General features: G+C 44.0%; 1 protein-coding gene across 1 annotated transcript in view; it reads right to left on the bottom strand.

The window, feature by feature from the left end:
* Positions 1–54: 54 nt before the first annotated feature.
* Positions 55–12,766, bottom strand: part of Arsb (arylsulfatase B) — a 152,909-nt gene continuing 140,197 nt past the window's right edge. The window contains exons 7-8 of the mRNA XM_005065649.4: positions 4,571–4,693; positions 55–3,517 (exon numbers count right to left, since the gene is read on the bottom strand). Of these exons, the coding sequence (XP_005065706.2) occupies positions 3,252–3,517; positions 4,571–4,693 (389 nt within the window). The 3' untranslated portion in view covers positions 55–3,251. The remainder of the gene's footprint in view (positions 3,518–4,570; positions 4,694–12,766) is intronic.

Raw genomic sequence — 12,766 nt, forward strand, 5'->3', positions numbered from 1 at the left:
CCCTTCCCAGATGTCTGAAGGCGGGGTTTAAATGAGTCCACAAGACCCAAGATAAATGATTGACAGGTATTTATTAGGGAAGCACTTACACAATTAATAGTAAATAGTCGCTTTGGTCTTCCTGTTCCTAAAGATGCAGTCTCTGCCCTTCTAGGGTTCTGACTACAGCCCAAGAGAGCAAGCCAACCCCCCCTCTTCTGCACACCTGAAGCCACGACCCTAGGATGTGGCCACCGCTTCAAGTCCACTGACAAAAAAAGATGCCCCTACAGATGTCCCTCTAATGCTTGGCAGTGAACATTCCTTTCTGTGGTGCTAACACAAAACCAGGGCCTTGTACACAAGTTAAGTACTCAGACCCCTAGTCCCATGGTGCATGTTCTTAGGGCAATGCCTCACTTGTTTCTTTTTAAATGTTTACTTATTATTACTGTATATGCATGTATGACAGAGCACATACGTCAGATGACAGGCTTATGGAGTCAGTTCTTTCCACTCTTTTTTTTTAAAAAGACTTATTTATTTTTTATGTGTACAGTGTTCTGTCTGCACTTATCCCTGCAAGTCAGAAGAGGGAACCATATTTTGTTATGGATGGTTGTGAGCCACCTTGTGGTTGCTGGGAATTGAACTCAGGACCTCTGGAAGAGCAGCCAGTGCTCTTAACATCTGAGCCATCTCTCCAGCCCCCTCTTTCCACTCTTATGTGGGTTCTGTAGTCAACCTCAGGCTATTTGGCTTGCATGATAAGTGGTTTACCCTCTGAGCAATCTCATAGGAAGTACATATTTAAAAAAACCCTGTAATATATTTGTTCTTATTTGTGTGACAGATGTGTTGAGATACAATTCATGTAATATAAAACTGGCAAATCAGAAAAAAATGTGGCAATGCCTCTATCACACAAAAATCTGCCCCTTGACCATCTTAGTATGTACTGACACACTGGGCCATCATGACATTCACCTGCCGCTCCTGAACTTTCCACTATCACAAGCAGAGGCCCCATGACTGAAATTTTTAGAAAAATTAATTTTATTTTGTCCCTCAAATATGGAACAGTCATGTGGTAACAAACAGACAAGTTCGCAAGTTAATTTGGAAAGAACTAACATTAATACTTCTAAAGACAGGTTATGAATCATTTATTTTTTTATAAATCATAAAAATCCAAGGAGATAGATCCTGAGACCTATGCCATCCTATTTGCTTTACTAAATAGAATCTCTAGTCATTTTTAACATTACTTTCTTAAAGTCTTCTTTAACGCATCCATATGTTAACATTCCAAGGGTAGCCCACAATCAAAGAGCCAGGACTGAGGGCAGCTGCTCAGAGAATAATAAAGGAATCACAAATGGGTGTTATGAAGTAGTGACCTTCGGTCTCAGAAGAATAATGGCCACCTACAGCCGTGGCACAGAAGGAGCATCCAGACTCATGCCATGGGCTGCTCCAGAGTAAGAGGTGACATGGTAGCCAGCTATCTGCCAGCCCAGTTGAGTAAAGGTTGATACCAGATGTCATTAGCTTTAGCACCATTTTCTTGCAATAGTCTTATCACAATAAAATACAGAATTTTAATGGTCAGGAAATGGTGCTACTGAACTGAAGAAGGCTGTACGCAAGTCCCTGTATCATATTATTTAGTTGTTTTAATTCCTAGTGCTCAGCAAAGAATGGGAATGGAGATGGTTGACAAAGGAGAACACCTAGGAAAAATAATTCCTTTTGTCCCCCTGGAGAGGACATCACAGCCCTGCCGTGCAAGGCCAGTGACTGTCCAGATGTGCAGATGATGCTCCCACCAGGGCAGGGGGGACAGCTTAAGGTTAGACTAGCATGGGCTGGAGGGTATTTTCACTGCCCTGTTAGTCAGCTCACTGGACTAGTACCTGTCATGCTGAGTCTTTCCTGTTTATTCAGTTCATTCATTCATTTAAAAAGCATCCTGGGTGCCTACACCCCAGACCCTGCTGCAGGCATTGGTGTAAGGCGTGACCAAGGCAGCGGTGCTGATGAGGAGCTCAATTTTGCATCTATCTGGGTTTGACACCCTCTGAGGCTAACCTGGATGGCGTCACATTGATAGGATATAAGAGGGTCTGAGAAAGGGTTGAAGATCAAATAGTGTATCCTCATTCCCCAACCCTGGAACCCTAATTCGAGGCAGTGAAACAGAGAATGAGAGGAGTAAGGATGGTGTCTAAGGCCAGCACACCAAACACTGGCCACTCCCTTTCCATCATCTCAGGACAAGAGTGCTTTCCTGGCCTTTCTTCCCACTGCTTGAGAAAGCAGCATAGATTGTGGCATATTGGGTGACACAGCCACAGTCTTGCTGGATTCCATGCAACTGGAATAAACCTCCTTGCAGATGCCACAGAACCAGAACACTCATGAGTATGGCCATGGAATGACCAGTCCACCCTCTCTGGGCAGGGCTTGGGACTATCCCAGAGCTCAGAATGCTTGGAGGGGAGGGAAAAGTGACCTCAGACACAGGACAGTGAAGTCCAAAGGCATAACAGGAACAGAGCCACACAAGCCAGGATAGCAGAAGTCTAGACAGAATGAGCAATAGTGGGTGGGGTAATAGGATAAAACACATTAAGTTATCTGGAAACCAAAACGAAGGCACAGGCATCCTCCATGCTGGCTTACTGCAATGGGTTTTCTGCTCCCCAGTGAAATGAGTGAATGAGGGGTGAGCGGGCGGGTCATGGATGTGGAAAGCTGAACAAGATCTCACAGACAGGGAGCCCGTATGGCCAGCAGAACCACTCGCAATCATCTGCTCCCTTTGTTATGTGTGTCTTGCCAATAAAACTGGTTATTAGCAGAGGGAGTTCTAATGACTGACTTGTGAAGCAAAAAGAGCCAGCTGCTCTGGCCTCAGGACTCAGGGATAGCTAGCTCTCTACGTCAGGTTCCCAGCGATTGCAGTTTAGGAAGTAGGATGAACCCAGCCACCCTGGGTTCCAGACACCTACTCCAGCCAACAGCAGGATGAGCCAGATTTTACGGTACTGTGGTTTGAAACAGGACTCCTTTGGTGGGTTATATAGCATGAGGGCTAGGCGAGGGAACTGGGGTGACTTGAGAGAGAGAGAGAGAGAGAGAGAGAGAGAGAGAGAGAGAGAGAGAGAGAGAGAGAGAGAGAGAGAGAGAGAGAGAGAGAAGTCAGCAGAGTAGGGGCCTGAGGTCTAGCCTGCACCTAACTGTGCTCCAGACCCCCGCCCCTCTGGAGCCTACATCCAGGGGCTCCACACACCGGTGTCCTTGGGATCACAGCGAGGGTCCATGGGTGGGAAGTACGACGGCACAGAGTGCTCATGGTAGTACTGCAGGCGGGAAAGCAGCTTCAGGACGATGTGGGGGTGCTTCTGGGACAGGTCGTGTCTTTCTTCAGGGTCCTGATCTACATCAAACAGCCAGAGCGTCTTGGCTGATGAGTCCAGTGAACGTATCTCAGAAACGTTGGATTGAGATGGAGGTGGGAACCAGAGACCACAGCCTGGAAAAAGACATGAGACTTCACTGGGGGAGAAACGTTGCCGTGGGTTCTAATCTCAGGGCATCGGGGGGACAAGGCTTCCTGGGCTGTGGTACAGTCACAACAGAAACAACAGAAACAGAAACAAAAATCCCCACCTGTCTCCTGGTGTTGATTCTAGCTTTGTCTCAGAATATGATTTCCATACTTTAATGGGACAGATCCTATCACTTTACAACAAGAGACATTAAAAGCATGGGTGGGATGGAGGCAAGAGAATTGTAGTTGTCACAGTGGCTGGGGTTGGGGGAGATGAATATACTCCCAGTATTTAGCTAGCACAGCACAGTGCAATGCACGGGACAATCCCAAACAGCGAATTGTCATCGTAGACACCAAGAACACTACAAGCTAAGCATGGTTAATTGCGCCAGAGCCTGTGTAAGTACATGTCCCTTCTGAGAGTGGTGTAAGGGAAGCAGACACAGCGTTGGTGGAGGCTCTTGACTAGGCTAGGTGTGCTGTGTCTGACAGCCACACAAGTCTGAAATCCGTACACAGGTATCGTCCAGGTGGGATTTTCTCCTCTCACCCCCATAATGGATAATTAAAAACAAAACAAAAACCCAAACTCAGAGGAACAGAGGAAGTTCAGATTGAGCAGTGGGAGCCATTCCTCCACTCTGCAGCCTCAGAGAGACGAGGACATTTTTATTATTGAAAGAAAAAAGGGCAGCCTTCATTTTGGTGGGAAGTCTACTTAGGCCATGACAACAGAAGAAGTTGTGTAATACGGGCCAGACAGGCCATGAAACCCCAAGTAGATAGCTGCTTTCTTAAGATCTGCGGGGACCATAAAAGATCTGAAGGGCTAGTTAGCATTTCAGATGTCTCAGCAAACAAGGGGTTTGGCAAGGAGCCTTGAGGAGCTAGGAAAGGAGACGGCTTAGAGCACAGTGATAAGCACCTCCCTTTCTATGAGAATGGCCCGCAGAAAGAAGTCCCAAGAGGACAGAAAGACTGAGGACACAGCCCCTGCCCCGGCAGCTGTAGGAAGGGAGCTAAGCAACCTACCTGGGTAGCCTGTGAGGAGTTTCCAGTTTTTGTATCTGATCCCAGCATGGATAGACGTATTAAAGGGAGAATATTCTAAAGGAAAAGAATCATTCTTTGCTTCAGCCATGCTCGTGCCAGGACCTGGGAAGAAATAGTTGGAAGAATTACATTGCTGTTATTGGCCTGTGTCATTATAAATCAACATTTTATACCCTTCTTGCAGAACAGTAGCTTTTGTTCAACAGCACAGTGCAAATGAGCGTCCTGCCACAGAAACGAATCTTTTATTAAATATAAACAGAAAGTATAGTTACATTAGATGTCAGTCATAAACCACCACAAATATAAAGCAAACCCCAAAGAGATTAAAAGACTAATCCAGCCTTAAAACCACTGCCTTCCGCCAAGACACAGAAGCCATGTGCATAGCAGAGTCTGTTACAGCAACTGAGCTGGGCGCTGTGTGTGTGCTCTTTTTACTCTTAAATGTTTAAGTGAAGTACATTTTCTGGGAATGCTTATACCTTTGCAGATAGTACATTAAATTATAAATGCACACTTTACCGATGTCTGTCTCAAGCTAGGATAGGTTAAGCACACCACAAAAAAACCAGGATATATTCAGCTTTAAACCATTTGTGAAACTTAAAAGTTGGTGAGCAAAGCTTTTAACTATTCAACAGAATAACTATGGTATATAAACTATTAGGAGGTAGCATGGATTATATTGATTTATCACTTTAAGGTCTTCCAGCAATTGACCAAGTTTCTGAGGGAGGAGTCATTAATACTCATCCCACCTTGAGTTTAGAACCACTTCACAGACAGAGGCAGACTGACCTAAACTATCACCTTTTGTACTGATAAATCACCCACAGAGGCCATGGCTTCAGGTCACGGTGGAAAGAGTTGCTAATAATTGACCCTTGACTTACTCAGCCACCACTACTGAACTTGCTGGACATGCCCAGGGCCCCTTTAGAGCGCACAGTGAGGACAGACTGTCTACATACATCCAGAGCTCTGAACTTAGAACCGGAAAGAGGCCCAAGCTGAGCATGCCCAGTCTCTCCTTTTAGGCTAACTTCCTCCCATCTGCTGCAGAGAGGAATGCTCTATGTGAAGTCAAGTTCAGCCTCAGCTGAGGACATTGGTTGACTCACGAGGTCAGGGGATGGGTGCATTCATGACTATGCATACATATTTACATATTTATAAGCTTCCATTCTGGACCTCACTGTATAATATTTAGTCTGTTCTAAGTTTAACTTTTCAAATATGGTCAAGGCAATTGTCTGGGGGCCTCTGCAGAGGGTTACTGACAGGTGGCCAGTCTCAGTGTGTGGTCATGTCTGTAAAGAGTGCAAACCCATAACAACTAAACTGAGCAGGGCTGGAGGTGTGGCTCAGCTGCAGGACTCTTGCCTAGCACGTTCAAGGCCCTGGCCCTGCCGAACAAAACTAAAACAACCAAGTGTACACTCCACCAAGGTGATGGAAGGGAGGAGGAAGGTCTTGACCAGGCTGGACAAACACCAGACTTTGTGTGCTGTGGCATGCCTTCCATTCCTCCAGAACTCTGGGGCTCCCTGGATCCAATGCAGAGGTTGGCACAGGCTCCACAGGCCGTGGAAAAGGTGAGAGTCCTAACCCTTGTCAGTCGTTCAGAGTCTGGGCACTGATCCAGTACACATCAGTGGTTCCCGTCTCAGTAAGCACCCACAAGGAAAACCTTTATGATTTCTTGCTTCTTTGCTTGCAAATACTTTGGCTGTAACACAAAGGGATGCTTTAGTGGGTGGGTGGGGGGACGGGTATCACAGGAAGCAGGTTCGTGGCACACAGGCTGTGATAAAACTGTAATCCTCTTGTCTCACCCCTCGTGAGTTTGTATAAAGGCCACATTTCAATATCAAACATTTCGGATGTTAAATAAAACAAGTGTGTTTTGGTGAACATAAACAAAAGAAAGGAAGCCGCTATCTCAGCCCTGCTTACATTCATACACATTTTTTTCTTAAAACAAGTAGGAACAGAAAATACCTAAACAATGTTTAAGACTAAATGATGAATAATGCTATTATCTGAACTTTATTTTTTTTTTATTTTGAGTGACTTAACAAAGAGGTCAAAAAAAGCTAACATCCTAGAGTTGCCACCAGCAAACAGATATTAATATTTTGCCACATTTGCTTCAAAAACTTACTGCATTTTACTTATTTTGTACACATTTGTGTGCCCGTGTATGTATGTGGGTGTAAATGTGTGTGAGCCTATGCACACGTGTGTCACTGTGATATGTGGAGGTCTGAGAACAACTTGAAAGAGTAATTTCTCTGCTTCCATCACGTAGGTCCAGGGGATTGAACTTGAGTCCAGAGTCTTGGCGGTAGGTGCCTTTACCCCCTGAACCATCACCAGCCTCACATCGGCTTCTCAGATGAAAGAAACTGGACAAGATCAAGCTGAAGTTTCTTCTGTCCTCCTTATTCAGCTCTCTTGTCCACTGTCCCAGGTGCTGTGGCTGCTATAGCTTCCAAGCATCCTTAGCCATGTCAAAGCGCAGGGCCATGTGGGTGTACCAAAGAGTACACACAACATTGCTTCACGTGTTATTATATATTATATATTACATGTGCTATTATACATAGTATGTAACTATCATTCCCTCTTCAGATTTTATAATTATATAAATGCATATATTCCCCTTCACTGTTGAGCTATACAAAACACCACACCTTGTTAATCAATTTCTCTGTGGACCTTCCCAAGCTGTTTGATCTAGAGTCTGTTATTGGTTATCCTACATTGAGTACCGCTGTCTACTTCTTATGCACAAGGGATGGAGCTTCTCTGGGGTCTGCGTCTAGAACTGACTACTGGCAAGGTCCATGCTTTTCCATCATATCAACTGGCTCTCCTATCAGTAATATCTCCATTCCTCTGTACCACCTAAAAATCCTTGAAAAAACTTTATTGTCATGAAGGATGTATTCAGTAAGGACCATTTTTCATGTCAAAGAAAGGGGTTTCTATAAACACCTTTTTATGTCCCGGAGAGAAAAACACATAGCTCACAGGTGTGCAGCTTGATACACACGAGCTTGGACACCACCAGGGCTCCGGGACTCACAGGACCTCCAGATGCTCCCTCCTCCACCCAGGTACCCACTGACTCAACTGTGCATAGCAAAGATGCCCCTGTCTGCTTTGGACCAGTGTGAACAGAGAGATACAGTAGGCTACTCTCATTTCTGACTCCTTTTAGTTCAAAAATGTCTACTCTGATAAAATGTGTCCACAGAAAGTGCCCCGAGATTGTATGTAGCCGTGGACATCAGCCTGCTTTTGGTATTTCCTCTGCTTCAGTTCACTGGAGAGTATTCCATTGGTGAAAATCCAACACCCTTCTCAAATATTTGATTTTGAAACCCATGTGGGGCTGATTTTTGTCTATGAAGAGAGGTAGGGATCAAGAACACTTTCTTCTTCTTTTCGAATGTGGCTTTTAACTGTCTAAAGCCATTTAGTACCAAGACTGTCCTTTCTCCATTCATCTGCAGTGACACCCTTGCCAACTGCCCCATGGGTTGAGCCTGTCCCTAAAGCTTCAGTATCTAGTGGGACTCTCCAAGATGCTGAGAATGGTCAATGTCTGTGCCAGGCTGTGCTTTGGGCACTCGTCACATGTGGCTGTGGGGTATGAAATGTGGCTGGTACAACTAAAGAACCAATTTTTTGTTTTGTTTTGTTTTTTTGAGACAAGGTCTCATTTTGTAGCCCTGGCTCATTTGGAGTTTGCTATGTAGACCAGGCTGGTCTTGAACTCACAGAGATCCATTTGCCTCTGCCTCCTTGAATGCTGGGATTAATGGGCTGGAGAGATGGCTCAGAGGTTAAGAGCACTGGCTACTCTTCCTAGAGGTCCTGAGTGCAATTCCCAGCAACCACACGTTAGCTTACTACCATCTATAATGAGATCTGGTGTCCCCTTATGGCCTTCAGGCATACATGCAGACAGAATACTATATATAATAAATATTACAAAGAGAGAAAAAGAGAAAATTGAGTCCTAGGATTAAAAGTGTGCACCACCACACCTATCTTTTTAACTTAACCCATGTTTGTTTGCTTTTTTAAGCTAATACATGTTCTACCACTGAGCTACACCCTAAACCCTCAACTGTATAAATGTAAGTATTTTACTCTTTTTTGGTGCTATTAAAATGCCTTTCTAAATTTTCATGTTTGTTGGGTTCACCTTTACTGTCTGAGGTACAAGTGATGACTCTATGTTGACTTACATTGCAAAACTTTGTTGAATCTGTTTTTTATTAGTTCTCACAGCATTTAAATTAAAAATCACATCTAGTCATTTAATAATTTGGTGTGTGTGTGTGTGTGTGTGTGTGTGTGTGTGTGTGTACGCATGTCAGGACATGTAGGTGAATACCAGGACAATTTGAGGGAGTTGGTTCTCTGGGGACTTCCAACTTGTAGGTCCTGGGGATCCAAATGGGGCCATAAGGACTGGTGACAAGAGGCTCAAGTGTCCTTGTAAGATCATGACAGATTTACTTCCCTGACCATTTGGGTGTCTGCTCTTTTCCCTTTCTTTTGTTTTTCATTGCTTTGCCCAATTCTCCATATAACTCTGATACAAACAGTGAGAGCAGACTATGTCCTTATAATTCCTGATCTAGGATGACACATGTAGGATTTAGAAGAGACATCCAATCAAGTTAAATAAGACTTCCTATGCCGGGCGGTGGTGGCACATGCCTTTAATCCCAGCACTTGGGAGACAGAGGCAGGTGGATCTCTGTGAGTTCGAGGCCGGCCTGGACTGACAGCCTCCAAAACATTACAGAGAAACCCTGTCTCGTAAAAAAAACCAAAAAAAAAACAAAAAAAGACTCCTTCTACTGCTAGCTTGAGTACTTTCATCAATGAAGGAGTATACATTTTGTCTGAAAGCTTTTCAGGATCTATTTGATTAGCACTCTTTTGTCCTTTGATCTACTGACTTTCATTAATTGACTTTTTTCAATGAAGGCAAAATTGTTAATTAATGAAATGATTTTTTTCTTTGAAAAATCTTTTGTTGAAAAGTGGAAAAATCTTTGTCATTAATTGATTTTTCAGACATTAAGCTGATCTTCACCCTACATGGTCACAGCATATAATCTTCTTTATGTATTTCTGGATTCTGTCTGTTAGTATTTTATTGAGGAGTTTTGTGTCCAGATACGTGAGAAATAATAAATTACTAATTTCGTGTTTTGATAAGCTGGCATAGAAGGGATAGACTGCTGAGCTAAAAGACAGGAGGACACAATTCATAGAAAGCAAACATCAAAGATTTATCTGTCAGGGTTGATGCTGATGGAGATGCTGGAAAGAGCTCTGTTTGTTGACCTACCTAGTTCCCACACTTGCTCTATGGATCAGGTAATGGCTATCAGCGAGTGTCAACTATCATCGGTGTAACATAGTTTTTCTGTTTTTCTGACCCCTCATACCAAGATAGAGAAAAGTAGGAAAAGAAGGAAAGTAAGCAAAGTGATTATTATTTCAAGAAAATGAAAGGAAACAAAGCCTTCTCCCCTGATGTGGGTCTGGTGAAAACTTATGCTTGCTCCATGCCAGTCCAGAATGAGAAACGGGTGGAGAAACTATTTATGCATAGAAACCATAATTTTTGCCATTTTGAGGTTTAATCTCTTTTTCTGTTCTGTTGTTTGGCCAGTTATCCACCTCCATGGATGCCTTTGCTTTCATTTATTTTATAATTTACAAAGGGCAATTTAATATTTCATTCTCTCCCTGACCCATTTGCTTTTTCCTTTTGCCCCCTCCGCTCCCCTCCCCCCTTCCCCTCCCCTCCATTCCCCTCCCCTCTCCAGCCCTGGGAGTCATTCTCAAGTCAAATCGCCTGTCTCTATTTACTAACAGTGCAATTTGCTCCTTGGCTATGTTTAGCAAACTTGAGTTTTTCCATAAATTTGGTTGTTCAAGCCTTTCTCTGATTCAGAATTCTGTTAGGTATGTTTTCCACAAACAGGAATGATTTCAGCTTAGTTAGCTGCAAATACTTTCAGCTTTTATACACCCAAGTTGAAAAAACTTGTATTTGTCTGTTTGCTCTTAGAAGTAGGCTGTTCACCTATTATATGCATCAGACATCTCTTTATATAAATTATTTTTCTTTTCTTTCATGTATGTGAGTGTTTTGCTTGCATGTATGTGGGTGTCAAGTGGGTTATGTGGTGAGCCAGGAATTAAATCTAGGTCCTCTGGAAGAGTAGCCAGTGTTCTTAACCGCTGAGCCATCTCTCCAGCCCTTCAAATATCTCTTAAAGTTTACATTGAAGTTTAACTTATGTTAAACATGAAATTGGCTGATCATTTATCCCTGGAGAAACTAACAAAGTTTAAAAGACCCAAACTCTACATGAAGTTCAAGTCACAGGTCCTTCTTGCTCCCACTGGCGAAAAGCCTGATGTTGGGAGTCTGCGTCATCCTCCACCAGACTTAAACCCACAGAGGCTGCCGCTGGACGCAGACTTGTTACACATGTGGATCAAATCTTCAGGGTGCTCATGGTTTCATGTCCCGGTCACCAGGGCTCGGCCAAGGCTTTACTCTCATCTTGCTGTGTGGCAAAGCCTTACATATCCAGATGTGAGTGCGTGCACCGTTGTCTTGTTTCTTATTTTAAAAATCATTACAGATCTAAACATAGAAGTTTTCCCCAAAAAATAGTTTCCTAAATATTACACTGGCTAGGAACCCTCCCCTCAGCAGATACTTTGCTGGCCCACTCTGATGCTTTGCTGGCATGCTCCGGCTAACTATTACAGATGGAAAAAGCCAGCGGCCTCCTCACTAGCTCCAAGGATGGGGAGAACCATGAAGGCTTTAGTGGAAGCAGCCCCTACCATGATCCTATAATTCTAAAGGAGAATGCAGACCCCACTCCAAGGTGGGTTTTAGAGACCTTTAGAACAATTGCTTTTTGTCATCTTAGTAAATCCTTGAACAACCCAGTCTCTGTTTCATTCTGTGTAAAACTAGCATAAAAAGACTGCCCAGCCAACAGGGTGAATGTGAATCAGACATAAAGCTTATGGTGGTGGGGCTCGTGCACCAAGAGTGTCAGGAGTCAGGCTGCAGGGCTCTTAAGTCCCTGCTGTAGTTGCCATTGGACTAGGAGCATAGACAGAACAATGAACTAAAAGAAATCATTTTCATCCCAGTTCAATGTACGGCCTGTGGTTGGCAACCATTAAAGAAGTCAAAGTGTTACGAACTGTCCAGACTGTATCAACTGTGCAGTCTGAACCAGCTGCCACAGGAACAGGATCTGGTTAGAAAAATTGTTAGAGCTATAAGTACATGACCAACATTTTATATACTGTATCACAGGTCAAGCCCCAGATGAAAATAGAGTGAACCATGATGATTATTCATTCTTCATCTAGACTGAGAGCAGCTGGGGCCTGTAGTCTCCTCCACCCAACTCTGACTCTCTAAGCCCAGCTAGCTCAGCTGTGGTGGCCTGTCATCTGGTCCAGCCTGGGCTGATCTAGGCTCCTGGACCTCTGCCCCCTTCAGAGATCTGATAGTACCATCTTTGTCAGCATCAGTTGTACTTATGTTGGTCATTGTATAGTTACTGCACTAGGACAGTCCCACAGAGGACTTTGTGTTTAAGCAGGCAGCCCACTGGAAAGCTCCAACATGTGCCTCCTTTAATTATCCATTGTGCCTTCTGTGGGCACCTACAGGACGCTTATCATTCATTCCTCAAATACAAAGCTCTTTTTACTCTATCTACGCTTATTACTGTTGTGAGTGACCGTGTTCAAGTCAAGCTGGGGTTATTAACTATTTATACACCCTCATGGAGAAACATCTTCCTGACTGCCTAGTAATCAGACAGAAAGGAGGAGTAAAGAAAGGAGGGAGAATAGAACTGGAAACAGCCATTGTCCCCTCAGAAACAGAGGCTCGTTTACTAAGTTGGTGTGTGTGTGTGTGTATGTGTGTGTGTGTGTGTGTGTGTGTGTGTGTGTGTGCACGGGTGCACGCGCGTGAGAGAGAAACAGAGAGAGAGAGGAGAGAGGAGACAGGAGAGAGAGAGAGAGAGAGAGAGAGAGAGAGAGAGAGAGAGAGAGAGAGAGAGAGAGAGACGAGGGAGGGTATGCTAA

This window comes from Mesocricetus auratus, unplaced genomic scaffold, assembly GCF_017639785.1.
Source record: "Mesocricetus auratus isolate SY011 unplaced genomic scaffold, BCM_Maur_2.0 Super-Scaffold_100020, whole genome shotgun sequence".
In the NCBI taxonomy this organism is placed as follows: domain Eukaryota; kingdom Metazoa; phylum Chordata; class Mammalia; order Rodentia; family Cricetidae; genus Mesocricetus; species Mesocricetus auratus.